This window comes from Suricata suricatta, chromosome 2 (assembly GCF_006229205.1).
Source record: "Suricata suricatta isolate VVHF042 chromosome 2, meerkat_22Aug2017_6uvM2_HiC, whole genome shotgun sequence".
NCBI lineage: Eukaryota > Metazoa > Chordata > Mammalia > Carnivora > Herpestidae > Suricata > Suricata suricatta.
In genome coordinates this window covers 21,508,046-21,534,987 of record NC_043701.1, presented here as the reverse complement: position 1 = coordinate 21,534,987, position 26,942 = coordinate 21,508,046, and the positions used below count along the sequence as shown (strand labels likewise).

At 45.2% G+C, this 26,942-nt stretch overlaps 2 protein-coding genes across 4 annotated transcripts in view; one reads left to right on the top strand and one right to left on the bottom strand.

Annotated features, from left to right (window-relative positions):
- The first annotated feature begins 16 nt into the window (after positions 1 to 16).
- Positions 17 to 26,936, top strand: MEST. Of its 2 annotated transcripts, none has more exons than XM_029923379.1 (12): positions 17 to 92; positions 3,141 to 3,295; positions 4,945 to 5,024; positions 5,395 to 5,472; positions 5,609 to 5,745; positions 5,924 to 5,982; positions 7,270 to 7,310; positions 7,855 to 7,925; positions 8,159 to 8,260; positions 8,818 to 8,894; positions 11,123 to 11,186; positions 25,599 to 26,936. In XM_029923379.1, the coding sequence occupies exons 1-12, from the start codon at positions 67 to 69 to the stop codon at positions 25,729 to 25,731; spliced, it is 1,023 nt and encodes a 340-aa protein (XP_029779239.1). In that variant the 5' UTR covers positions 17 to 66; the 3' UTR covers positions 25,732 to 26,936. The 2 variants fall into 2 exon arrangements, with proteins under 2 accessions (XP_029779239.1, XP_029779246.1); XM_029923386.1 differs by lacking the exon at positions 25,599 to 26,936 and adding an exon at positions 12,104 to 13,649.
- Positions 13,677 to 26,942, bottom strand: part of COPG2 (coatomer protein complex subunit gamma 2) — an 80,775-nt gene continuing 67,509 nt past the window's right edge. For both annotated transcript variants that reach the window (XM_029923361.1, XM_029923370.1), the window contains 4 exons: positions 15,540 to 15,637; positions 14,789 to 14,927; positions 14,440 to 14,538; positions 13,677 to 13,960 (listed from right to left, as the gene is read on the bottom strand). In XM_029923361.1, the coding sequence (XP_029779221.1) occupies positions 13,830 to 13,960; positions 14,440 to 14,538; positions 14,789 to 14,927; positions 15,540 to 15,637 (467 nt within the window). In that variant the 3' untranslated portion in view covers positions 13,677 to 13,829. The remainder of the gene's footprint in view (positions 13,961 to 14,439; positions 14,539 to 14,788; positions 14,928 to 15,539; positions 15,638 to 26,942) is intronic.

Here is a 26,942-nt window from a genome sequence, read left to right as displayed (position 1 = left end):
GCCGCGGGCGCCGCGGCGCCGGGTGCTCCAAACCAGCGTGCCGCGCGGCATGGGATAAGACGGGCCATGGTGCGCCGAGATCGCCTCCGCAGGTGGGTGCGCGCGGCCGGCGCGAGGGGGTGTGGCTGGCTCCTAGCCGCCGTCCCCGAGCCGGTGCGGGCTAGCAGGGGGGAATCTGCGTGTCCGAACCTGGGTTGCCGGACCTCGACTCCCGTGAGGAAACGAACCCGCCCCTCCTCCCCCGGGCTGGGGGGGGTGCGCTTGCCTGTCCTCTGAGCCCTGTCTGCCTACTTGGGAGGGGAATCATTCCTGCACGCAGTAGAATGTTCAGAGCTGGAGATCTCCCAGATTTAGTATTTTCTGGACCCTGGTATCGCTCTGATGCGATTTTAGGATTTCTAGACCCCCATGTTGCCATGGCATAATTTAGGATTTTTGGACCCCGGCGTCACCCTGGCGCGATATAGGACTTGTAGACCTCAGCGTCACCCTGGCGCGACTTAAGATTTCAAGACCGCGGCATCACCCTCGTGCAATTTAGAATTTTTAGATTCTGGCTTTACCCTAGCACCCTTCGGGGTTTTTAGACCCTGGCATCATACTGGCGCGATTTAGATTTTCTAGGGCTTGATATCACTGATGCGATTTAGGATTTTTAAATCTGGCATTGCTCTGGCGTGATTTAGAATTTCTAGACCCTGGTGTCGCTTTGGCGCGATCTAGGATTTTTTAGATCCCGGCATTACCCTGGCGTGATTTAGGATTCCTAGACCCCCGCATCATCGTGGCGCTATTTAGAATTTCGAGACCCTAGTATTGCTGTGGCGCAGTTTGGGATTTCTAGACCCTGGTATCCCTGGGGCGCGATTTAGGATTGGAAGACCCTGGTATCGCTGTGGCGTGAGTTACTGCATAGGTGTGACTAGAACTTGCACTACTGTATCACGGAGGCGTAAGTATTTTTCAGATTTCAGTAATGAGAAGCCAAGTGAAAATGTTGATTTGACCAAACCAAAATAATGTTACGCATGAATTGTTTGCATGGATTTACCAAGTAGTTCACAGGCTAACCGCGATGCCGTGAGGTAGTAGGTTTGGAGATTTTAAATGTATTTTTTCTCTTTATAAGACGAAGAATCCAGGGCGCTAAAGGTTGATTCGTTTCCAGAAGGTTTGTTACTGTGGTTTGCCGGATTTATACTTTTGACTTGTGGCTCATTAAGTAATGGAGATTTTGGTCAAAAAAATGCTTAATCCATTTTGGCTACTGACTGCCAAATTGCATCCTTACTAAAAATCCTAAAATGTTGTTAGGGGCATTTTTACTGGGGTAATTAAACCGGAAAACGGCTTCCTGAAAGGTTGCTTCTTTCTTTTCTTGGAGTAAATGAGAAGGCGTAGAGGGTGGGGGTGTCCGGGAGTGGAAAGTGTACAGTCGTTGCACCCCCCTCTCCGCCCCTCCCCCAGCCTTCTGCTTGCTCCTCTAGTAGCCCCTCCCTGGCTCTATGCTGAGTCATTGCAGATATGCGTCCGCTGGAACCCATGAATGAATGAGACGCAGGGGTGGGGGGGGAGCGATGAAATATATGAGCTGAAATGCAGGACAGATGATAGCTAATAGCTAATGATAGCTAAACCTGATGCGTTTCGTCATCTCATTTTTCAAGGAGGTACTGGGCTGTAGCCTGCTACTGTTATGGGGTGAAAATTGTGATAATAATCATCGTGTTTGCGGGCACTTTTTGGAATCATAATATTAACTTGAAAGGTACAGCCAAATCATGGATCAGCTACTTTGGAGGAAGGAAGAAAGAAAGAAAGAAAGAAAAAAAAAAAAAAAGACTGCCCTAAGTGATGCCTAAAAAATAGGCAAAAATGCTGCTCAGATTCTTTAAGGGATGGGGTTATTTTACCACTGTGGAACCACAGCCTTATTTGTTTTAAAGTTTAAAAAAATGTATTTTGTGAGTTGGATTCGTTTGTGACGGGGAGGGGTTGTGGCCAGGCTACAGGTAATATGGCAGGGCACAGAGCCATTTCCCCCAGGGCTTTTAATTTGGTTCCCTCATTTATAGCTCTATTTTTTTATTTTTGACAACTCTTATTTTAGTTTTAGAAAGTATTTCCAATCTGTTTATTTTGAGAGCACTTCCATTCTACACTGATAATTTTTCCCTGGTGACTATTTGAAGTCATTAGCCAGAAACAGAGGGAACTATTTCTAATTCCTGTTCAGCCCTCATCCTTGTGGATAGACGCACCTGGACCTTTGCGCCGTCCTGGGCATGAGAAGGCGGGGTATGCACACCAGTGCTTGTCCTTCCAGAGACCAAAGCGATTTCCAGATATTGGGTATGAGCCTGCCTTATTTTTTTGAGGTGTGTGCAGGGTGGGGAATAGTAGTCCTAAAAAATTAAATAAATGGGAGCTTCCTCAAGAGTCTGCTCAGTAGAGCAGAAATATAATCTCCTGCCCTGACCTCTCAGGAGATTAGGTACTGTGGGTCATGACGAAGCTGCTTATGTTGGAATACGGGGTTTGTTCTTTCATAGACGGTTTACCTGGGGCCGTAGCACCCAGTGACGCTTCCCTCGGTCAGAGAATTGGTAAATATTAAAAAATGAAAACCAGCACTCTGCTTAAGGACACGATACTACTACATATACTTTTTAAAAAACCACTAGTAAAACTACACATATGTATCTGTATGTAACATTTTACTGGTGGGGTGGCGGGTAGAGCTGATAGAGTAAATATGAAGGAAACTTTGAAAAAAGCCAAAGATACGGTGCAGAATACTTCTTTTTGACTTTACATACAAAATCTCTTCAGCAAGTCTTGGGAAATGCACAATGGGAGGAAGGAAAAGCACCCCGAGGGATTAAAGTGGGAAGGAGAGGGGAAAGGTTACATATTAAAATACTGTATGTTTTCCTTAGAACTGTGAGCAAATATGGCGACTGCCCAGCAGGCAGAGGTGTGCTTACGTTCTTGGTAAACTTTCTGCTGTGGTTCATATGGAGGGCAAGGCAGTCACTGCAGGGTACAGAAAGTTCCCACCCCATCTTAACCAGTTTGGGGCTCGTCGAAGCATGTACAGTTCACCCCACTGCTTACCCAGGTCTCTGATTTCCCCACAGGATGAGGGAGTGGTGGGTCCAGGTGGGTCTGCTGGCCGTGCCCCTGCTCGCGGCCTACCTGCATATCCCACCGCCCCAGCTCTCTCCTGCCCTGCACTCCTGGAGGTCGTCAGGCAAATTTTTCACCTACAAGGGATTGCGCATCTTCTACCAAGGTAAGGAGAGGGCTGTTGGAGCGCCCTGCGTGTACAGATCCCACAGGTCCCCTGAGGGGCTTATTTTGTGTCCATTGGTGTCCATCGTGCCTCAGTGATGGCGGGGAGAACCCCCGTTTTCTGTGGCGTGCGGTTGAAGTAATGAACCAACCCCCCTGGTTTAACTCCAGAGCAGGGAAACTCAGAGAACTGCTGGGGGTGGGGGTGGGGGTGGTGGAACTGATTCTAATTTCTGTAGAACTGACTTTTCAATATAATTTTTCTTCATAGCCTTGTTTGTATTGATAGATACTGGTTTTCTCTTTTGAGCGCCCCTAGTGTTAGGTAATATGAATGGTATTCAATAGACCTACCATTGGTTCTGTTTCCCTCCATCCCTGATTTCATTTTATTGTAGTCTATAAAAATTATTTGTTATACGCATAACTGTGATTTAAGCCTTCTACCTCTGTATAAATTAATTTTCTGATGGTAATTATTGTTATGACTGCTACTTGTCAAGTAATTACCAGATGCTAGTCATTGAATTATGTTTTCAATCTTCATTATTTTATTTCATCTTTACAACAATATTTGGATATGGGTGCCATTAACCCCTTTTTTAGGTAAAGAAACTGTGAAGCAAGATTGGGAAAGATTTCTTTTGAGCGGGGGTCAAGAGCAATAACGAAAAATGTTTGTCATAAACCGTTTTTCATTATTGCTCCTGACCTCCTCTCATTTGCCATATTCAATTAAGTAAGTATATACTTTTCTTTAACGTGGTCACTTAATTGTTTCTAGTTTTGTAATGTCTTAAAATAGTCAATGTCGAAATTTTCATGTATATATTTATACATATTTATGTTTCCCATGTATTTTCAAACTATACTACTTGTACATGGAATGATTTTATTTGCATGAATTCTCAAGAATCCTTTTTAATTGCTTTTAATTATTTTTGCAAGTCTTCTCAAGTCCCATGCAACTGGCAGCATGTATGAATGTGTCTGTTTTAATCTAATACTTTTAACAAGACCTTTTACTATTTAAATGTTTGACTACTTTAAAAGATGCTTGTGCATTAAAAATGTTCATGTCTGTATTGATTAGTATTTCTTAATTCTTGTTAGAACTTTTAATAGTTTGAGCACTGTGCTTTTGATACTGGATTGGGTCTCCCCTGGGGGAGATAAAAGTACTGGACAAATAGAATAAACTAAGATGTTCTCCGGGTTGCTATATTTTAGAGAACTTTTGTGAGGCCATTAACGAATGATAAGGTACAAAGAATCTGTTTATGTTGTGATTGTATCTTTTAACTGTGCAAGTTTACTTTTTACTGTAAAAAACAATTTACATATTGGTAACATAGAATAAAGAAATGGGGGAATACTTTAAAAAAATCTAAGTGAAATGAAGCAGATTCCCTTCAAGTATTCTCATATAAAGTGTGTTATTGATAAGTTTTTAATATACAGATTAAAAGAAAATCGTCAACTGCCTGTTTTTAAAGCAGTAAGCGTGCATTTTAAAAATGATTTTATTATTTTTATTTCATTAATGTAGGCAGGGTTTCTTGTCCTTCATACCAGATTACGAAGATTTTAATATTTTCAAGGTTCTTTTCGAAGGCGGTCAGCCTGACTGACTTCTTTCCTTGTCCGCAGACTCTGTGGGCGTTGTTGGGAGCCCCGAGATAGCGGTGCTCCTGCACGGCTTTCCGACGTCCAGCTATGACTGGTGCAAGGTGAGGAAATCAGGTTTCCAGATCTGATGATGTTGTTAAAAACCCAAAATCAAAGACTGTGTTATCAGTACTGTGAGCTTCTTACGTACTTGAATTGCTTAATAAAACAGGATTAAATGTAGAACTGTTTCTCATTTACTGTAAGAGAGTAAAAAACTCTTGGTGATCTGGAAAGGATCATTGACAAGTTAAAAATGCTAGAGTTTTTCCCGGAATGGAGATTAGGAGTCAACCAAGAGGAGCATCTGTGGGGCTGTGGTGGTTTCATGAGACTTTGTTTATCACAGTCAGGATGGGGATGAAGCCCTGTACCGTAGGCTAGAGGAGAGGAGGCGCAGCATTACGAAATCCAGATCCCTCTTTCTTGTAGATTTGGGAAGGTCTGACCCTGAGGTTTCATCGAGTGATTGCCCTTGATTTCTTGGGCTTTGGCTTCAGTGACAAACCGGTAAGCAGCATCTAGATGGGACCAGTGTTTTTTGGGGGTTGGGGGCTGGGCTGTTGGATGAGGATAGAGGGTCAGGCTGGCAGACAGAACTGCACTCATGACGTCATCCTGTATATCCGGGCTTTCTTCTCCTTAGAGACCACATCACTATTCCATATTTGAGCAGGCCAGCATTGTGGAGGCTCTTTTGCGGCACCTGGGGCTCCAGAACCGCAGGATCAACCTTCTGTCTCATGATTATGGAGATGTCGTTGCTCAGGAGCTGCTCTATAGGTCAGTGAGGCCACAGACTTCAGTACTCACAGGTGTCACTGGTTTAAAGTGCTGGGAAAAAGAAATGGTTCCTGGATTCTCTCTAGCCCTTTTTCCCCCCTTTTGGGAGTTTGTCTTCAGCTGCTGCATTGGTGTACGTCCACTGAGTTCAATGTGTGTTTCCCTCACCCATTTCTAGGTTCAAGCAGAATCGATCTGGTCGGCTTACCATAAAGAGTCTCTGTCTGTCAAATGGAGGTAATTCCGTGGTGGTGGGTGGAAGGTGAGGTGTAGCCTCCAAGGGCCACATGTAGATATCATGTTGACATCTAAATAGTAATCTTGTGATATTGTAGGCAGACATAATTACACTAGACCAGCTTGACCTTTTTTTGGGCCATGAATGACTTTGGTGGTCTAATGAGGTTTATTAGACCCTTCCTAGGAATAATGTTTTTAAATATAGAAAATAATGTGAATAGGATCACGAAGGAAACTGTATCGACAAACATCTAATAAAAAGCTGTGTTAGAGTAACACGTGCTTTCTGTAAATGCACTGTAGGGCAAGATCTCTGGGTAGGTCGAGCCACGGTCTCGGCGGGTGGTGAGGAGTGCAGACGACACTTTATACTTGCCGCAGTTAACTGCAGTGGGTTGTGCAGATAGTTGTGATGAAACCACAGGTGCTTCTGATACTCTGGGCTTAGTTCCAAAAACTCTTACTTTTTAAAAAAGTGTTTGTTTATTTTTGAGAGGGGGAGGGAGAGAATTCCAAGCAGGCTCTGTGGTTGACAGCGCAGAGCCCCAGTGTGGGGCTTGATCTCAACAAACCGGGAGATCATGACCCGAGCTGAAATCAAGAGTTGGATGCTCAACTGACTGATGAGCCACTCACGCTCCCCCTCCCCCCCAAAACTCTTAATTGATGGGAGTGCCAAGTTTCACTTAGAAATTAGTGAACCTTTGATTAGATCTTTTGGAGAGGTTACTTTTTCCTTGTGTGCCATTGAGGCTGACTTGTAAATCCATGTATACCCAGATGTCTCCTGAATACCCTAAAGGCAGCTTGGGACAGGAATCTTTCCCTTTATCAGCGATGCTCATGGCTTTCTCTCCTGGACTCTGGAGAAAGATGGAAAAGGAAACTCCAGTTGTTTTTTTCCCTTAGGGACTCACAGTCGCTGAAAAAAAAAAATCACTGGCTTCTCTTGTAGCCCGAGTCACTAGCAGTACTAGGTGCTCTGAGGAATGGGAAGCAAGGCCAAGGGAGGTCAGGGCTCGGTCATCCGCGTCATGGACGATCGCATCCATTAGCTTTCCCGTTTCTCTGCTCCTACAACGGGGAAAGTAATCTGACCTGTTGAACAGAGAGTTCCATGGAGAAGTAATTAGATGACAGAAGTAAGCCTTATTTGTAATCCTGTTTCTGGCAATAAAGTCCCCAAATGTGACGGTACATCGGGAGATAGTCTCCGCTAACGGGCCTGTGTTTGGACTAAAATTGTTGGTAAATAACTAACGTGAGTCTCTTCTTCTCCTGTAGGTATATTTCCTGAGACTCACCGTCCACTCCTTCTCCAAAAGGTTGGCTACTCCTGGGACAGAATCTTTAGTTTTTAAGATTTATATCAGCATAAATAATGCCAGGACCTTTCTAAGGGCCATACCTGCTGAAATGGGCCACAGTGACAATGCTCTCCTCAGGAATTTACATTAATAAAGTTAGTTTTTTTTTCCTTCTTAGGCAGATAAAGCAAGGGAAGCAGTTTCTAGGTAAAGCCTCCTTTCTGAGAGTAAGAGATTAGCAAACATTTGGAGACATACATTACCTAGAGATTTGTGTCATTAGCATGATGTCTGAACAGATCAGATCCTAAAGTTGAATACATCAGTTAGAAATCTTAGGGATTTAGTGAAGCGTAGAAATGTTATCCTAAAGGAAACTACAAATAAGTCTGCCTTCCGTGGGAGAATGGGTAGGCACAACAAGAAACGAAGAGCCAATAAGGAAATGTCTCAGTAGAAGGACATTTGGCTTAAGTCCTTTTTAAATTCCCAATATAAAACTTTGGTCACGGTTAGTGGTTTTCTTTCTCTAAATTCTTGATTTTTATTTCTTTACCTACAGCTTCTCAAAGATGGAGGCATTCTGTCACCCATCCTCACACGACTGATGAACTTCTTTGTATTCTCCCGAGGGTAAGTCATTATTGATTTGCTATTGGCTGGGAACGATGTAGGGAAAAGTTGCCATTAAGATTCTGGGCCATATCCTAGGGTTTGATATTTTAAAACACAGATGTTGGCCATTTGCCAGGGAAGCAGTAGACCGAGTTCACAAATCAGTTAAGGGTCAGACTCTGTGACCTGCGAGGTTCCAGTCATGGTTGACATCCTGGACTCTTCTCACCTGTGGCTCTCTGCTCTTTCAGCCTCACCCCAGTCTTTGGGCCGTACACCCGCCCCTCTGAGAGTGAGCTGTGGGACATGTGGGCAGGGATCCGCAACAATGACGGAAACTTAGTAATCGACAGGTAAGAAATAACACTTTGCTTTGGCTTCCAGAGAAGCCCTTTTTTCTTTTACTTGGAAAGCGGGGAAGGCTATAGGATTCCTTGTTCTGTTCCTTGCTGGCTGTCCCCTCTCACAAGAGGGTTGGTTATGGCCTGAAGGCAAACGAGAAAGTCCTGCTGCACTGGGAGAAGAAAGACGTGGAGAATAGTGAGCCCTGAGCGGAAGCCCCATGGGATGGAGTTTAGGTAAGCAGCTGCAAATTCGAATGTGAAATCGGTAACTGGCCAGTTGAGTTTAGCGTATCCTACTCCGGGCTTTCGTTAATATTAAATGCTTCAGGATGTCTAATCATTGTTGTGAAAGGAGCCTGGTACCTCCCCTATGTCTCAGAGTACAAGTCTCTTTCTCATGTCTTTTCCGCAGCAACAGGGACTGAGAGCGAGGGCTCTGTATTGTAAGAAGTGTCTTCGTGGCTTGGTCCCAACGAGAGCGTAGTGGCTTTCGTTTTCGGATGCCTTTGTGGTCCTTTCACAGTAAAAATGCTTGTTCTGCTCTTGCTGACGTGTCCGCCCTATAGTCTCTTACAGTACATCAACCAGCGGAAGAAGTTCAGGAGGCGCTGGGTGGGAGCGCTTGCTTCTGTAACTATTCCCAGTGAGTATTTCTCTATTACATTTTGATAGGAATACCCAGGGACTACGGAGCTAAAATAATTGCCAGATTTAGCAAATAAAAATACAAGACACCCAGCTAAATTTGAATTTCAGATAAATAGCAAGTACTTTTTAGGGTATGTGCTTGGCACTATCTTGACATCTTTATACTTAAAAAAAAAAAAAAGATTTCTTACCCGAAATTCACATTTAACTGGGCATCTTTGATTTAATGTGGCCGCCCTACTCCCAGCGTCCAGAACACCAGCGACACGTGTTGTAGAGCGAAGTGTAGAAAACAGGGAGTTGCTACAGCAGAGGTAGTTGGGGTCACTGTCGGGAGTGGGAGCGAGGCCAGTTCTGGTGCGGGGCCTTCTCGGCGGCTGCCACGTTCAATGCTCAAGGGCCGGGACAGAAGGCAGTTTGGTTACTAATTGAGAGGCTGTAGGTGTTTTCTGCTCATTTGACTCTTTGTTCTTAGAGATTTAAAAAGGAAAAAAAATCAGTGCAGTGTCTCATACTTAGTAGCTAGTGCCCAAGAAATTATTGGTTGATTTAAAATGTCAGTGGTCAACGATGACTGACCTAAATAATGATGGTATCCTGGATTCCTAGGAAGACCGCATGCACCGTGTGGCTTAGTCTTCTTGGTTAAGCACAGAGGAGCTGGAGGAGGGACTGAATGGCTGTGTATAGAACTGTCCCAAATGGGCTTAATATTAGGCTTATTCCCAGGAGCTCTTTATAACCTACTTATTAAAAGAAAGATTTTCTAAGCATAAAATCCTTTTTATAATTTTTTTAACATTTATTTTTGAGGGAGAGAGTGAGCGAATGTGTGCACTACTGGGAAAGGTCCAGAAAAGAGGGAGACAGAGGATCCAAAGCAGGCTCTATGCAGTGAGAACCCGATGCGGGGCTCAAACTCACAGACCAGGAGATCATGACCTGAGCCAAAATCAAGAGTCAGCCGCTTAACTGACTGAGCCACCCAGGCACCCCTAAGCATAAAAGATTAGATCTTTTGAAACAAAAAATAAACAAGTGGGACTTCATCAAACTTAAAAAGCTCTGTATAGGTAAAGAAACTGTCAACAAATGGGAAAAATATTTGCAAACCTTGTTATCTGAAAAGGGGTTAATATCCAAAATATATAAAGAATTCATACACTCAATAGCAAAAAAACAAATAGGCCAGTTAAAAACTGGGCAAAGGACATGAATAGATATTTCTGCAAAGAAGATATAGGAGAGACCTACAGGTACATGCAGAGTTCAACATCACTAGTCATTAGGGAAATGCAAATTAAAACCATAATGAGGTATCACCTCACGCCTGTTAGAATGGCCATCATCAGAAAGACAATTAAGTGCTGGTGTGGATTTGGAGGAAAGGGAGCCCTTGTGCACCCGTGGTGGGGCTGTAAATAGGGACAGCCGTGGTGGAACACAGTATGGAGGACCCTCAAAAAAGTGAAAATAGAACCACCCTATGATCTGGCAACTCCACTTCTGGGGAAACGAAAACACTTAACTTGAAAAGGTATCTGCACTCCTGTATTCATAGCTGAGTTGTTTCTGATAGCCAAGACATGGAAACAGCCTGCATGTCCATCCATCAATGAGTGGATAAAACAGTTGTGCTACAGATGTATATACACAGTGGGCATTATTCAGCCATAAGGCCATCTTCCCGTTTGTGACAGCATGATGAACCCACAAGGCATTTGCTATATGGGAGAAGTCAGACAGAAAGGCAAATACTGTATGATCTCACTTAATGGAGATCATATAGTGGAATTTAAAAACCCCCCACCCAACTGAGAGGAAAAGAAATTAGATCTGTGGTTACCAGCGGTGGAGGGAGGGGAAACTAGAGGAAAGTAATCAAAACGTACGGACTTCACTTACGAGTAAGTACTAGGGAAACCGTGTGCAACGTAACGACTACAGCCAACAAGAAAATTGCTGAGAGAGTAAGTGGATCTGTAGAGTTCTCATCACGAGAATTTGTTTTTTCTTTCTGTCATATCTATAGGAGGTGGATGGTAACTAAACCTGTTTTTGGTACTCATTTCACAAAGTACATACAGCAAACCGTCATGCAGCTGTGTGCTTTAAGCTTAAATAGTAATGTATGTCCATTATTTCTCAGTGAAGACTGCAAAAATAAGGGGTAGGAGAATAGATGTGACAGCTTTAGTAATTCATTCCTCTTCTCTTTCCTAGTTCATTTTATCTACGGGCCCCTGGATCCCGTAAACCCCTATCCAGAGTTTTTGGAGCTGTACAGGTGAGTCTCCCTCAGGGATCTTTGTTTTATTCCTTGTGACGGTGGTGAACGTGAGAGCCGCTGCCTCTGCCCTCACTGGCTGTTCATCTAGGAAACACATACAAAGATAATTGGGGGAATCTTATTTTCATAAATGAAAAGATGAAAAAATTCAGTTCCACACTGTCTTGGTTTATACGGCCAGTTTTCACTGTCATGGCTGCCACATACTCCTAGGTGTGCAGGTAAGAAAAAGCTATTGCGTGAACCAAGGACTGGAAGTAGGTCTGTCTTAGACATGTTTGCTTTAGTCTGACTATAAAGCTAACTCCTTGACCTTGGCTGGGCAGGCTGTAAGGAGAGATTGAGAAGTGTTCACTGGGGAAAAGTGCCTTCTCCTTGGTGGTTATTTTCTCTAGGTACTTACTCAGAAGGTGTTGGAATACGAAATCTTGATTATGTCGCGTGAGACTGTCCCATACCTTCACATGGCCTAGCAGAAACAACCCAATAGTAAACAGCGTGCATGTAATTCTAAACAAAATGCCCCCTGCCCCCGTCTCCCGCCAGGGTTGAGGAAGGTCTTTTGTTATCTTTACTTGGACAGTTAGTTGCTGAGTGCCCACTTGTTTGATGCCCCATGCTTCTCTAAGGAGCCAGAAGTCATCTTGGTTGGGCAGGTGTTGCAAATTGTTATGTTTTCAAGTTGTTGTCTGTTGGGTTATGAACATTTAAGAATAAGTCTGCATATGTCATAAATGAAATTGGCAAGTTTATCCGCCTAAGATACAATTCCAGAGTAGAAGGTGAAAAAGCTCTTTGTTGGTTCCCTCCAGTGTGGTATGTCCGTAAGGGCATTTACTGGGGCTGCCCACTGGCTTGCATCCGTCCCCTCCCTCCAGCCTCAAGTTCACCTCCATGCTGTTCTCTTCCACTAGGAAAACGCTGCCGCGGTCCACAGTGTCGATTCTGGATGACCACATTAGCCACTATCCACAGCTAGAGGATCCCATGGGCTTCTTGAATGCATATATGGGCTTCATCAACTCCTTCTAAGCTGGAAAGAGTAGCGTCCCTGTATTACCTCCCCCACTCCCTTACCTGTTGTGTATTCCACTTAGGAAGAGATGCCCAAAAGAGGTCCTGGCCCCCAAACACTATTCTCTCACAAAGTCCGTCTGACTCACGTGTGATTAGCATACAGTGAAAAGCCCACAGAAGCTCTGGCTCAGGACGGCCCTAACAGTCCACCTCCCACTCTTCCAGCGTCCGAGCGAGTGTACGGACTTGCCTTTGTCTTTGTGCTATTAGAAAATTCTATGAGCACTACTTCTCACAGATTCAGAAAGACAGGCATTTTAAAAGTCTTTTTTAACAATTCTGTGGACTTTTCTGAAATATTTAGAAATGCTCATTTCTGTCCCATCCTTGATTGGAATCCTGTGGTAAAGAATGAGGCGAGGGTGTCTCCTCACTGGTCCTCACATGGCTGTGAGGGCACCTGCTTCTGTAAGTTCTGTAAGCAACACAGCTTCGTGGGAGGGAGGCTCCCTTGTCATAACTTTGGATTTCGTTTCATCAGCTGCTTTTAATTATAGGCATTTTATTGACCTAGGGTTTGGTTTGAATATGCAGTATTCTAAGTATACTTCAAGACTCTGATTTACCTGCACGTATTACACGTATTTTATAAGAATACTAAACCAGCAGATACTCTGGCAGAGTCGTGAACCTTATTCAACAGGCTTAATTGCTGAATAAGTTGATTTAAAATGCGAACTATTTACAGAATTTCCTAAAGTCACAGGATGTGAAGGACCAGTAGCATCCGTGCCAGAGATTTACTGTTATTAGCTAATTCTAACGGCAGATAACAGTCTGACTCTTCATACCTCAGTGCTTAGAAGAGCGTCCCTCCCGAGCTGGAGGGGAGGGGGTCAGTGTACAGCCTGAGTCGCCGTGCTGAATGCACAGGGACTCCTTTCATGACGACTGCGTCACTTCTCGTTGGTTGTCCTAGAGAAGCTTCCTCGTGTAGCTCAATAATTCCTGTACTTTACAGACAGGAAAGTTCCAGAAACTTTAAGAACAAATTCTGAAAGGCCTATGAGCATATGGTGCTGAATATGTTTTTTTTTAAGCCACAGCTTCATTGTCTTACTCAAAACAGGATGATTGAGTGATTATTTTAAATTCTTTTTTTTATTAGCAACTTGAAGTATAACGACTGAAACTGGAATAAGTGTTTATTTTCTATTAATAAAAATGACTTTTGACAAAAGTGGACTCTGGCTTCCCCTCCCCCACCACCCATCTGGGATAAAAGTTTTCCAACATTGTCAGGAGCTTTCAGACACACATTAAATTAAAGAATATGATGAAGTTAAAGCAGCTGGGGTACAGGATAGTATTTGATTTGCAACGTCACCCAAAGCTGTACTGTCATACCAAAGTTGACCAAGTGTTAATTAAAAAAAAAAAGAAAAAAATTTACATGCACAAGGACAGATATTTGCTTGATCTGCTGGCTCAGGGCCAAATGTTTAATTTGCTTCTCCAAAGACGTTAATCTTTAAAAGTATGATTCTGGGAAATTCATGCCACTAGCCTAAAAGCCCACTGACAGTGAAGGGTGCCATCAACTTCATCTTGCCCAGTGAAAATTTATCCAACAGAAGCTAAGATAACATCTACAGGTGTTCCCTCTTTGCTTCTAACAGTCACCTGCATGGTCACTCCGTCTGCTAAGGCCAGCCTGGACCTCACCAGTAAATCATAGCCACCTCTGTATACACCTGAGAGAAAAAAAGCAAGGAAAACTCGAGTAAGAACTCAAAAGAAGCTCTGAACAATGAACTATATCATGCTCTGCTTGCATTTCCTTTCTATTATTTTAGTGTAGCTTTTCTAGAGATTTGTATTTATGGTGAAAATTGAATCCTGTGGACAAATTCTAAGTAATCTTTTGTATTCCTGTGATACCAGGCACATAGAAGGTATTCAATAATACTGGTTTGGAGGGCTCGAAGGTGGGGAAGTGGTGGCGTTGCTATCTGTGGGAGAGATTTCAGTGTTTGAGGCCAAATTTACCTCTTCAGGGAACAACGTAAGGATAGCATGCAAATCATTAAACAGCTAAGGCAAATGACTCCTATTGACAGGGCTTCAAATTATAACTCCTAATGGGATCATAGAACAGGAGCAGGACACGAGAGCCCCCGCACACGCCCTCCTATTTTGCAACCAAAGGGAGAAGCCGATGGAGGTTTCTTACCTGCCAGATAGAGGGAATGGGAATTCTTGTTCTCGGGTACTTTGTCTGACCTCTCACACGGCTGCATGCCCAAAAATGTGATGATGTTGTTGACAGCTTCTGTGTGGAGAAGATACAGGGTCAGGAGAGCTCAGCCTGGGGGCCTGTCCCTGTACGCGCTGCGGGTGGCAGGGGTGCCTGGTGGAGGGAGGCCGCCAGACTAGAACCTGGGTGACTCCATTAGATGGAGACGGATCCCGGCCTTGTCAGTGAAACAGGTCATGAGATACGTACAAGAGGTACCGTGGAATAATAAATTAGGCCTGTTAGGTTTTATACTGCAATTCGCTCCTAGCAAAATTGTTCTCACCCTCGAGGGTTTTGGTAGAGCTGAGGGCGAAGGTCTCCTCTTTCTCGAAGGTGTCTCCCACCTCTTCCCAGGCAGCAGCAAAGTTAGGTTTCAGTACTTTCTGAATATGGTCAGACACAGTCACTTCAAGATCTTCCAGCTAGGGGGTGACAAGCGGGGGTCAGTAGGCAGCAAAGACAGGAGGGACCGACGAGTATGCTTTTATCATTCCGTGTTCTGTCCTTGGCAGGAGCCTAGGAGAAACTCTACCACTGAAGTAGTTTCAGTTCTGTGGTCTAGATAAATCTAACCATACAGGCCTTTAGCAAAGCGGGCAGGCTGCCATACAGGACCTGAACTTCACGTTCGCTACCAGGGGGATCCTCTTCCCTACACTCGTGAAGGCTTTTCAGTTCACGATGCGGCTACATTAAAGCTGCTAAACAGAAACAAAAACCCGGTACTTAAAAAAAAACTCATGGATCTCCATGAAAATCATGTAATTGTTTTCATCTCTTCATCACCCCTATTTTGAAAGACCTAAAGAAGTGAGTTTTGTTTCGACCAGTCACAAGGTGGTAAATCGGAATTCTCATTGGCAAGACACATTCCTGTCCCAGAGGAGGGTTAGCCCACGTCCTCCTCAGCTGTGATCTGAGAAGAATAAAACCCCACGGGTTCATGTCAGACGTTGCCAGCACTCTGTCCTCTGCAGGCGGAGGTGCCTGGGAGGTGCAAGGGTGTCAGAGCGAGTCTGTGCGGGGAGACTCACCACGTACTCGTCATCATACCCCTCCTCAATTGGAACCCCAGTGTCAGGGTCGCAGTCCCGGACCGTGAACTTCATGGTGCAGCTGAAGGTGCCTGCAACTGGGGGCGAAAGAGAAGGCGAGCCTGCGTCAGGCGCCGCTGCCCATAACTCGGCCCCGTGTGCACGCAGCGCTGCACCCTGGGTAGTTAGGGCTGGCAGCTCCCAGGGCAGCCTGCGGCCTGGTCAAAAAGGCGGTCCCACAAAATGCTTTAAAAACCATGCCCCGCTGTACATAGAATAATACATCTTTCCTGTAGAAAAGTATAGGAAAGATGACTGGGGCAAAAGGGTTTTCATATCTGTAAGAAGAAAGCAGCAGGGGGGAGAACTTCGGGGACTTTTTGCCAGGCCAGACAAAAGGGTCTATGAGTTGAAAAATGGAAGAACCATTACATTTAGGAGCTGACAAAGTAAAAAAAAAAAAGGCCAAAAGCACACATGTCATTAAATTAACACTAAGTACATCAGGGTCTTTCAGTATCAATATTGTATCTTTAGGTCGTAGACCCTCTGTGGGTCCGCAGGCCACCAGAATGAACTTGATTTATGTCAACTCTCATCCTACAGTAGGTAGGTCAGTAAGGAGGTTCTAGTATTTGGCAAAGTCAGTGTCTGAAAATGGGAAAGCAAGTGGGCCATGATATGTTTAGGGATGATGGGTAGACTAAGAAAGAAATGGAGGTAGGGGACACATTTTTGGAAAGGGAAGTCTTCCTGAAGAAGATGGATTTTCTGAGCTCTTGGAAGGGGGGGTGGGTGTGATTTATTCCATATGCATGAAGAAAAGGCATTTCGGGTCTAATCCATGGTCTGAAAAAGGGTTATAGGTACAAAAAATACTAGAAATTGGGGAGTTAGAGTTATTCGGAGGACAGGAAGGGTAAGAAAGAACACACTCAGATGGAAAGAGCATCTATGACAATCCGGGTAATGGGACTTTCATCTATTGGCTCAGGCTTAACTTTGAGCTTTCTCTTTCCTGCCAAGTATGTAGTAAATGTCATTACATGTTCCATATAAAGGTGTAAACAAACATGTCAGATTAGAGTCGTGACCTCTTTCTCCAAGAGTGGGTTGGCTAGGAGTTAACTAGGTGTGGGGGCGGGGGGAAGGAGAGGGAGAGGGAGAAAGAGGGAGGGAGAGCGGTCTGCTGATGTGCCTGTGATGCTACAGCTCAGTGCCGGAGGTTCTTTAATGTAAGTCTTCACGGGGCTGTGTGGGAGTGCAGGCTGAACAGCTCGGAGACATCAACAAAGGTGAAAGGTGTAACAGTTTAATGGGATCTCAAAGGATGCAAGAGAGTTGGGCAAGCAGAGGAAGACACAAACACAAGGCCAGAAAGGCCATGGGGCGGATGGCAATGCTAATAGATACGCTAGGGCCTAGGTGCTGGAGGAGAATTTGTTTGGGAACTTACTTGAAATACCTTGTGTTTCAAGTGAAGGAGACATTTTCTAACAGGCTCTGGGGAGCTGAGTCAGTCAGGAGACTGGACGGTTAGAAATAACTAAAGCCAGTGGTGGGAATCCTGAAGAACAGGTCTGAATTCAGAGAGCATGCTGAACACATGATGGCGGGCTGACCCGCATAGGAAAGAGTGCACCTGTTAACACCACAGAATCTACTTCAGTTCAGTAGGGGATTGATGAAAGAATGACCGTGGTTAAATTAAGGTAGGGCTTCCTGCAGGAGAAGGAGGGAGGGAGGAAGAAAGCGGAAGCTAACACAGACCTAGAATGGGTCTGGTGAAGTATTTAGAAAAAAAGGAAGGAGAGAGATGGGATTATGATAGGGACAAAGGTCGTGATCAAGTAAGAAGGGAGAGGCAGGATGGATATTGAGTAGAGCCCAGGATTATATGAACCCCAGTTTGGTTCTGATTTAGCAGGGAGGCGACAGGCAAATGAACGGGAGAAGTAAGGAGACCATCAAGAACAAGGGTAGGATCACAGCCTGGGGCAAACTGGCTGGATTTTAGGTGTCGGTAAAGACATAAGACACTTAAGTAAGTGGCAGAGAGAAACAGATTAAGGAAGCAAATAGGAATGGTATAAATAGAATGTTTCTGAAACTTTTGGGACAAAATTTTAATAAACTAGTTTGGTTGAGACAAGGGGGAGGTTACAGGGCATCTAAGGTGACATACTCTATCAGTAAAACCACTGGTAGCAATCTACTGATGTCACCAGAAAGGAAGACTAATACTGAGTGATGAGAGGGAGTAAGGGGGCCCTTTCATGGCCAGAGAACAATACTGGGTCCATGGCCGGAACATAGAGACGAGAGCTTCATGAATGAAGCCAGGCAAATAACCAAAGACGGTAAGAGCAGAATGCCTGGTGATGTACATTAAAATTCTTTTTGAAATGAGGCTTATCCAAAGAGGACTGACTGAAAGGAGAGAGAGCTCCTGAGGAGACCTGTGTGAAAGAACACAGAATAAGAGAAAAGGTAGATGCTGGAAACTACGGCAGGAGAGAGATGTGTGGATCAGGCTGGGGTGCAGTCCCTGCAAGGTGGCAAATGGCAGAGTGGAAAATTTGGTGGGGAGGCCTCAGGTCTCAACCACTGGAAGGGAGACTGTGTTTAATAAGACATGGGGTTAAGAGGACATTCCAGAAAGCTTTGTTGAAAAAATTTAAACGCGGTGGTCAGTGGGGCAGAAAAGAGAAGGGGGTAGAAGGGACAGATATAAAACAGGCTGACGGTAGCAGTCCATGCGGACAGCTCTGGACTGAACTGAAAAGGAGTGGGTGCAGCACAGTGTGTAGGAAATCAAGGAAGATGGAGGCGAGTTGAGCAGTGAGTGCCAAAAATGAGGAGCAAATATCACCAGGAAAGGGTGCTGAGTCCATGGAACGCTGTACATGTACATAGCAGGAGGGATGCTGAAGAGACGGATTTTCTGTAGAACAAAAGTAGGAGGAAAAGGAGGAAGAGCACAGAAAAAGCAGCAGGAAGTTGCCCTCAGATGGAAAGGAGTCACTAAGGAGTGACACACCGGCTGGAAGGAGGGGCAGCATTCCTGGGCCACAGGTCCTGATGTGGAGAGAAGGAAAGAAGAGACTCGAAGCAAAGAAAAGGAAGCACGGCCATGGAGAGCCTGTAAGGCAGGGCAGGTGAGGGACAAAGAAGGTCAAGAGCGGGTCATCTTGTCAGAGCTCGAAACAGGTCATTGGTCACATTTTGGGGGTTGTAAGAAGTATAAAAGAAAGTGTGAGAAGCAAGGACTTGAGTAGGAGGCAGGAGCCGACTAGCCCTTGGAGCACCCATTTGGAGGGAAATTGGGGCTTGAAGGACTTGGGTGACAGGGGAGTTGATGAAAAGCTACTGCTGGCGACTTTCGAGATACCAGGCTTGACTTAGTTGAGTGGCTTGTGCTCTGGGGACCGTGTGAAGAGGTTGAGGGGGCACATCTGGAGAGAAGTGTCCTGCCCCTCCTCCTGTAGAGGGGTGGCCCGTGAAAGGATGACTGATGGCCGGGGGAGGTCTCATGGGTTATTACGCGGTGTGCCATCAAGGTTGGCTGCCACGTGAGGATTGGCTCAATGTGACAGACACTTCTGGGCAGACCTGTGTGAAATAGCACAGAGGAGGAGAAAGAGGAGAAGCTGTAGGCTAGACGCCAAGAAGGGAGGGGACTGCCGGTGTGGAGTGGAGTAGAAGGTGTGAAGAGGGAAAGGGGAGGCGAGGGGTTCCTAAGGCTAAGAGGAGCGTTTGCAGACAACAGCTCATAAGAACTGCCGCATGTACCATGAAGATCCCCAGGGGCTCCTGGCAGCTCGGAGAACAGGCCTACTGGCCTCAATTGTTAGGCGTGAGGCCGCACCGCTGGGACTCGCGTGCCCCCTGCGCGAAAAAGCAAGGCCAGCAAAGCCGTGGAAGTCAGAAGTAGACTCAGTCTTGATGCGCGGGCGGGAAGGTTTCCTTGAGGGGCTTGGCCGAGGGGAACGGTGAGAGCCGTGTGTGTGAGACCTACCGGCAGCCCCACCGGCGCTGAGGCCTGTGCCTTAACGAGCTGCGGTTTGAGAAGCGCTGCTTTAGAAGAAGGCAGAGGAAGAGCCGTGCTGTTAAGTCTTTGTAGCAACCTGTCATGTTAGGACTAGCTGACAGAAGCAGCTGGGGAGACCTGTAAGAAAGGACAGTAGGCATGGAGAGGATGGGAGCTAAAATAAGGAAAGGGGCCACTGGCACTCATGCCAGGGTGGGGAACTTCCGGGAGAGTCGCCTGGCCAAGGGGCAGGTCACTGAAGAGGCCTGGGAGGGCGGGACAGTGGGGTATAGAGAGTAGGGACTTGGTGGGTTTATGGTTTTACGTTAATTCTGACCGGAGCACTGAAGAAGAGAAAGGAGGGGGTGTGGCTACAGACAGAGGTTAGGAAGGGAACAGCTGGGAAGCTGTGTGGAGGAGGAGGAGGAGGGAGGCCACAGGGACGGGCCTGCAGTCCCGTCCACAGTCGGAACAGTGAGGGCTGAATAGGTGTTCGTTTCTCCAGAAGTGAGTCTGATCGATGGGAATGCTATGTCATCCATAATCTCTGGGTGGAGGAGCGATGCTGAGTCTAAGGAAGTTTTTACAAGGAAAAAAATCAAGAGAAAGGTGTAAATAGCCAAGTGAAAATTGCTGTCAGATGAGAAGAGATCGCACTAGTGACACGGAAGTCATCATTGACGATAACTGGAGGCACCACCCTTGGGCCCAAGACATGATAGAAAAGGGAGACCACTTGGTGGCGCTCTAAGGGAGGGCTTGTCTAAAGGGTAGGCAGTTGGTTTTGGGCGAGGGAGTGGGGATCAGAGGGGAGGGAGCCTCATCGCTCTGAAAGGTTAAGATAAAACAGGAAATTGGAAAGAATGTACTGTAAGAGAGACGTTAAAGGCACACTTGAAAGCTAAGGAAACATGTTAGGATTTGCAGAAAGTGAGATGAAGCCACGAAGAGACTTGAGACTTGTAAGAACAAATAGCAAAGGAGAGAGCAGATGGGGCTGCAAGCTGAACAAGGAGAGGGGTGTGGGTTCGGCCCGGGTGCAGGGCGTGCAGCTGGGAAAATAAATGCGGAAGGGCATCAGAGAGGGCTACAGGGGGACACTAGGACATGGGAGAGGGACATGTGTCAGACTTGTGTACTAACAAGGAGAGAGTGGGAGAGTAAGACTGGGGCATGGGTTTGTGCTGTCCAGGATGCTTTGCTGGAAAAATCCTGGAAGTAACGTGTCTGGTCAATATAATGAAAGGTCAGAAACAGGCTAAGTGGGATGGACTTAAAAGGCAGCCCGGTAGCAGGAATCCCATGGAAGTTTACGCCGAACTAAGAGCAGGAAGGAGGCAGTAAAGGTGCAGGACACGAGGGGAGATGGTAGTGCGTTGTTCAGAGGCAACTGACCTCTGGAAGAAGTGAGGTGGCAGCTGTAAGGAGGGCCATAGAGGATAAGGCAGCACGTTTCTCTGGGTAAAAAAACGTACGAGGAGGAGAAGAACGGGAGAGTAAAGTGAAGATTCCTACAGATGAAGGGATAGTTTGCAGAATGGCGGATATTGACTGCTGGGTCAGGCATGCACTTAGTCCAAGGCTCTGACGGGGTAAGAAGGGGGAAGAGAGATGGAGAGCCGGGGAAAGGACCACTGTAGGAATCAGAGAAGACTTAAAAGAAGAAATGGAGTGGCAAAAATGCAGATAAGGTGTAAGGCAGTATTATTAAGAGGAATTCTAAAAAGCTATTGCTAGCAACCTTAAAATACATCAAAACTGGCCAGTCACGGAGTGTGGGTGAGAGGTTTGTCTGTAGACAAGATTATTTGTTTTTCTTGAGGAGTGGTTGGGAATCGTGAGGGAAGTAAAGCTCAGGAGGCAAGTGCTGTCCCCACTGTTAGGATGTACTGTGCGGTGAGGCGTGGTGCGGTGTAGTAATTAGTACAGTGCTGATGATGTGACAGCTGAAGAGGGTAGGGACGATGTGGGAGAGTGTAACGGTAGGAAAGAGGGGTTTGATCTAAGTAACGGGAGCATGCGTGAATTCGAGGGGGTTTCTCAGTAGTCAGTGTAGCAAAAACAGGCAAATAAGATGTGGATTAAAGAAACCCAGAATGGAGAAATCGGTCAGGTCTTAGAAGAGGTCTAATTGGTTAAAATGTTTGGTGTTCAAGGTTGCAATGAGTAGTGTATATAATGAGAGAAGTAAAAGCCTGCATATGATTAGGAGTTAGAAGGTAGACTAGTTCTTGACATCTTGATGGGAAAAAATTTTTAAAGAATTTATAGATATTATATATATAACATATATATTACTATATATTTTATACACTACACATATGTAATATATACAATGTAATATATGTGTATTATGAGTTATATACAACATAATATACACAGTATATTATATTAGCATATATATAATATATATTTAGGACCCTCAAATATAGCATTACATATTAAAGAGAAATATTTATTAAAATTATACAAATAAGAGAAGTATGAAATTATGTTGTGAGGGAGAGGTAAATGATTCTGAAGTGGTATAGAGGAAATCTCAGTCATATGTGCAATATTATATTTCTTTAAAAATATCTCCATCTCATACAGTATAAAATTAAGATACAAAGAAATGGGTTAGCAGATATATGAATTTGGGAGGGATGGATAATTTTCATTAAAAGACGTGATTGACATGAGTGGTAGGGGGCGGGAAGATGAGGAGGAATCTTGATGCAAAATCATTGGAGGACAGCCCAACTGGCCAGCCGGAGAGCATGGTGGGAGGCTGCCTAGTGAGCGGGTGACCTGTACTTGGTCAGAAGTTGGGGGGTACCTTTAAGGGAATAAACCTCAAGTGAAAAATAGTGTTATCCTTCACTATGATTAGAGGTGGAAACTGAAAATACAATAGAGGTTAATAATATATGATAGAGCAAATAAATAATCAAAGGAAATCAGGAAGAAGTTGTCGAAGTATGATGTTCAAGTTTGCTCAGAGATTGAAGTCTTACTTTAGAACTGGCTGTACATGAAGGAAACTAGTGAGACACGTCTTTAAAGAAAGAAGGGAAAAGGGGAGGAGAGTTGAGGTTGCAGCCGAAGTAAGGAGGAGAGCGAGTCCAGCTGCAGTGCAGAGCATGCAGTTTGCTAAACGGTAAAGAAGGCACTAAAGGCCAGGATGAGGACCGCAGCCTCAGAGATGTCAGAACTCAAGTTCAGTGCAGAGTGGTCTGCCAGCCAGGTGTCAGTCATCCAGCTGAGGAAAGAGGTCAGAACGTGGCTGACGAAGACTTGGAATATGATATGGTGCTGGAGAAAGATCTGAAGTGATTGGTATAGTCAGTAGAACAAGAAGCTAGAGAGATATTAAATGTGATGGACTTAAAATGGGCCAGAGCAGGAATCTGTGGAATGTCCAGACTGAATGGAAGGTGGAAACGGACTCAGGACAGACTGTAGGAAACAAGGAAGAAAAAGTGGAACTGTGAGTGCTGAATATCAAAATGTACACATCCAGGAGAGACGACTAGTTTTGTTGGAGTGATTCCGCTGGAAGAAGGAAGGCGGAGGAAATGTAGGGAGTCTGCAGCACAAGGGGAAAGGGAAAACGGAGAAAAGGAATGGAAGGGCGACTGTTGAGGGTGCTTGCGGATGGAACAGGGTTATTGGGAGAGTCCTAGCAATGGGCCAAGGGTCATGACAGAATAAAAGGAAACCAGGATGGCAAGTAAGTAAAGGGGCACCGTGTGACTTAGAGAGCAGCCGAGTAAAGGGAATGGCTACACGACAAACAGGTTATGAATGAAAGAAACACAGTAGCCATCAGATCTCCGGACTGTGTAGAGAATGGGAGAGCATCCAGGGCCCGAAAAAGAAAAGGGGCTGGATAGGCTGCAGGCTTAGTGGGAAATTTACAATCTAGTGACTGCTTCCTAGCAAATGTTAGGAAAAGAAGATGGATTGGATTAAGATAAACTCCGATAATCCATTGATGGAAACCTTAGAAACATCACCAGAGCCTTTTTAGAAGGTGTGGATTGAATATTTTTTCTGTAGAACAAATGAATGCTTATGGGTTGAGGAGCAGTTGGGGCTCACGGTGAATGTCTGAGGTCTGGTAGGGCAGATATTCAGACTATGGAAAGTCTGCCTGATGGGGTGATGTTAAATTTGCTGAGAAGCTAAGGAGTCACGTTAGGATGGGCTCAAAGCGAGAGAAGCAATGGAAAAGACTTGTATAACCCAAGAGGAAAGAGGAAGGGAGAGAAGATGAATTAGGCTGGGTTTGGGATACACAGGGTTCAGAACGGCAAATTTTACCAAGACGAGAACGAGGGACACAGGTGTCCCCAGCTAACAATACACATTATCCAAATGCTGGTTACCGTGAAATCTCCATTACCCCCCCCCCGCCCCCCCGCGTGCTGGGGGAACCACAGGGAGTCCGCTTTCTTGTTTGCACACAAGTCTGTTTGGGATGGCCTATGTTTGCTCTGGTTAAACATCTTCAGAGTCTTGCTTCCAATGCTCAAGGTCTTTCAGTGTCTTGTATGTTATTTCCGTCACCTTTCCTACAACACGTGTGGAACGACCCCAGCAATTCGCCGATTGGTAAGTACACGTTTCCTAGACGTTTCTTATTTATATCTTTCACTTAAAAAAGTGTATGAGTTGGTTATTTATCTTGAAAGCCTTTTCATTATTCCTTGCAGCGTAAAAGGAGGATGCATATATGGTGTTTTATCATAGCATGGGATTGTGGGGCGCTTGACACAAACATGTACACTCAGGAATGAACAATATGTTAACTAATGAGGCAGTTGTCTTTGAAAATGGTTTATGTTATAAGAAATACTGGAAAGTTTTTGTAATAGTATTTTTGTGATGCTTGAGAAAATATGTTGGATTTTTTTAGGAGGGTGATATTAGGGACTTATCAAATTTAAGATGTTATAATATAAGCATTTACTAACAAAAATTGTTATCCAGCATATTTTAAACCAACAGGTGACGAAATTTGCTTGTACGTGTAAAGCAGTTGAGGTAGGAAGAGAATTGTGTGGTGAGGCAGTTCTGAAAGAAGAAAGAGTGGAGGAAAAGGTGGCATCAGAGGGGCAGTATCCAGGAAAAGTATGTTTGCATAAAAAAGTGTGGCTGATAAAGAGAAAGGTCAGAGAAAGTTTAGTGAAATGGGTCTAAAACAAGGCAAGTGGCAGAGATCCTATCAAGGAATAAATAGAAACCGAGGCAAGTCAAGAAAATATGTAGGAGAAAAGAAATATGGAAACAGATTGAGCAATGGCTGTAGAGGAAAAAGAGGAGATAAACGGATTTATTAGTGAGGGTATGAGAGTGATACACACTCAGTAGATGGTTGGTCAATTAAAGATAAAACTGCAGAGGACGAGGTCTAAGCAAACAGGTGGAAAAGCAAAATTTACCTTCCGATGCGGAAGGCCGTGTGCAGGTGGCATACTGACCAAGGTTTGGCCCTGTAACTGTATCTGATGGGACAAGGAAGAATACAGACGGTAGAAGCTAAGTTGTACAGATTAGACCACATTTCAGAGTAACTAGAGTCCATGTAAGGTAAAATTACAGTAAATGTAGGGAGACCCAGAAACATGAGGGCAGCAGACTAGTGCATAAGTCAAGGACGTAATCACAGGATTAAAGACTCCCGGCAGGATGGAAATAAGTCAGAGGCAGCTCTAGGCATCAGAGCAGAGTATTAGCAAAAGGCAAACGGGAAAAGATAGAGTTGCACATTTAATCCAGTTCCAAACAAAGGAGGGGAATAAAGAGGGACTCAGTGGACATGGGGAAAGGGTGTTGTGGAATGGCAGTGAGAAGTGCACATCCATACCTAGAAAAGGGCATTGAACTTCATCAGAAAAGTGGTACTGGGCAGGTAACGGAACGGGGTGGGGGCAGTGCGGGAAGAGGCAGCAGGCTGACGTACAAGAAGAGAAAGGCACACATAGAAGGGTTAAGCAGACATAGGGTTACAGGACTGAAAGAATCTCATGTTTGCTTTTTCTCAGGGACAAACCTGTTCTCAGTAATGATGGGAATAAAAGAAGAACAAAGGAAGAAATTGCATGGCTTACACTATATACTGAGACCATGAGAAAACTAGAGAACAGGAAAACCAGTGCACGACAGGGAAAATGGTAAAGAGTGACTAAATTAAGGCGGTTGGACAGAGGATCTTGTAAAACTAGTCACAGTGTGTAAATTTAAAAGATATGAAGGATTAATGAGAGAAGAGAAACTATTGATGCCAATGAGAGGGAAATCAGGCTAAGAAGAGGGAGGCTAAGAGTGTATATGACTTCCTGTAGCTGAGTTCAAGGGAGGCTCCAGTTTTCAACAAGATCCAGAGGAGAAAGAAACGAAGAGAGTCTGGCAGAGAGAGTGGAGCAGAGGAACATGGGACGAGGGGAAAAGGCCAGGCCATCTCCTGCACGCTTAATGCACGAATTAGTAGATTTCCAAAGTTCTACCAGAGAAAGGAAACAGTAAGCACTTTGAAAACAAGTAAAATTAGACATAGAGATGAACAAGCCATGGAATAGGATGTTAAGTAAAAAGAAATAAAGGTTCCACTCAGTAGTGATCCTTGACCAAGAAGGACAGACCTAAGAAATACAAAGTGTAACTGGAAAGTAGACTAGAGTAGGGCACGTCAGGTGTCAAAGGGAATGTAATGGATCCCAGAGCGGAGAGCGGCTAGGGTCCAGAGTGGAGGCAGTGCTGGGATCTGAGAGAGAAGGGTCAGCAGCAACTGATTTACAAGGCAGCGGTGTGCACGGGGAGAGGGCGGCCCAGGGAGGCAGGGCTTCCACTGCAGCGATTCTTCCCGAGGATGGGGGGGGGTGGTTTTCACCCGAGGGGGGGCTGTGGGCATGGTCCCCAAGGCAGGCCTATCAGAACATCTGAGGGGGAGCAGTGCTCTGCTCAAACAAAAACAAAACCAAAAACACAAGAAGAAAACACAAAAACACGCCCAGATGTTGCTGCTGATAGGCGGTCTTGGGGGTCACGCATCCTCAGGTGAGAATCGCTGGGTGGAAGGGAGGGTGGAGGGGGACAGAGAGGTGAACTTGAGCAGGGGAGTCCCTGAGCCGGGGGCAGATGGAGGCATCAGAGTCAGGACTGTGGGACACGGGGGAAAGGGCCGTGGGACCAGGCAGACAGCGAGCAAATGGATGTAGCCGAGAAGGCCCCTGGAAGGAAGGGGGGAGTGTTGGGATTTGCTCTCAGTGGGTCAGGAGTGGACGCCAGTGAGTGGCCCTGGGCCTGAGGACACGGGAAGAAGAGAGCTGATGGAGATGGGGATGGAGAATGAGAGGAAGCTGGGTTACAGAGTGTGAGCAGAGCACAGC

What these genes read in the sequence shown, in the direction of transcription:
- MEST (XM_029923379.1), top strand. Translation starts at nt 67, where the DNA reads ATGGTGCGCCGAGATCGCCTCCGCAG. An exon ending in CGCCGAGATCGCCTCCGCAG is followed by an intron (nt 93 to 3,140) that starts GTGGGTGCGCGC and finishes ATTTCCCCACAG; the next exon opens with GATGAGGGAGTGGTGGGTCC. An exon ending in TGCTTCTGTAACTATTCCCA is followed by an intron (nt 8,895 to 11,122) that starts GTGAGTATTTCT and finishes TCTCTTTCCTAG; the next exon opens with TTCATTTTATCTACGGGCCC.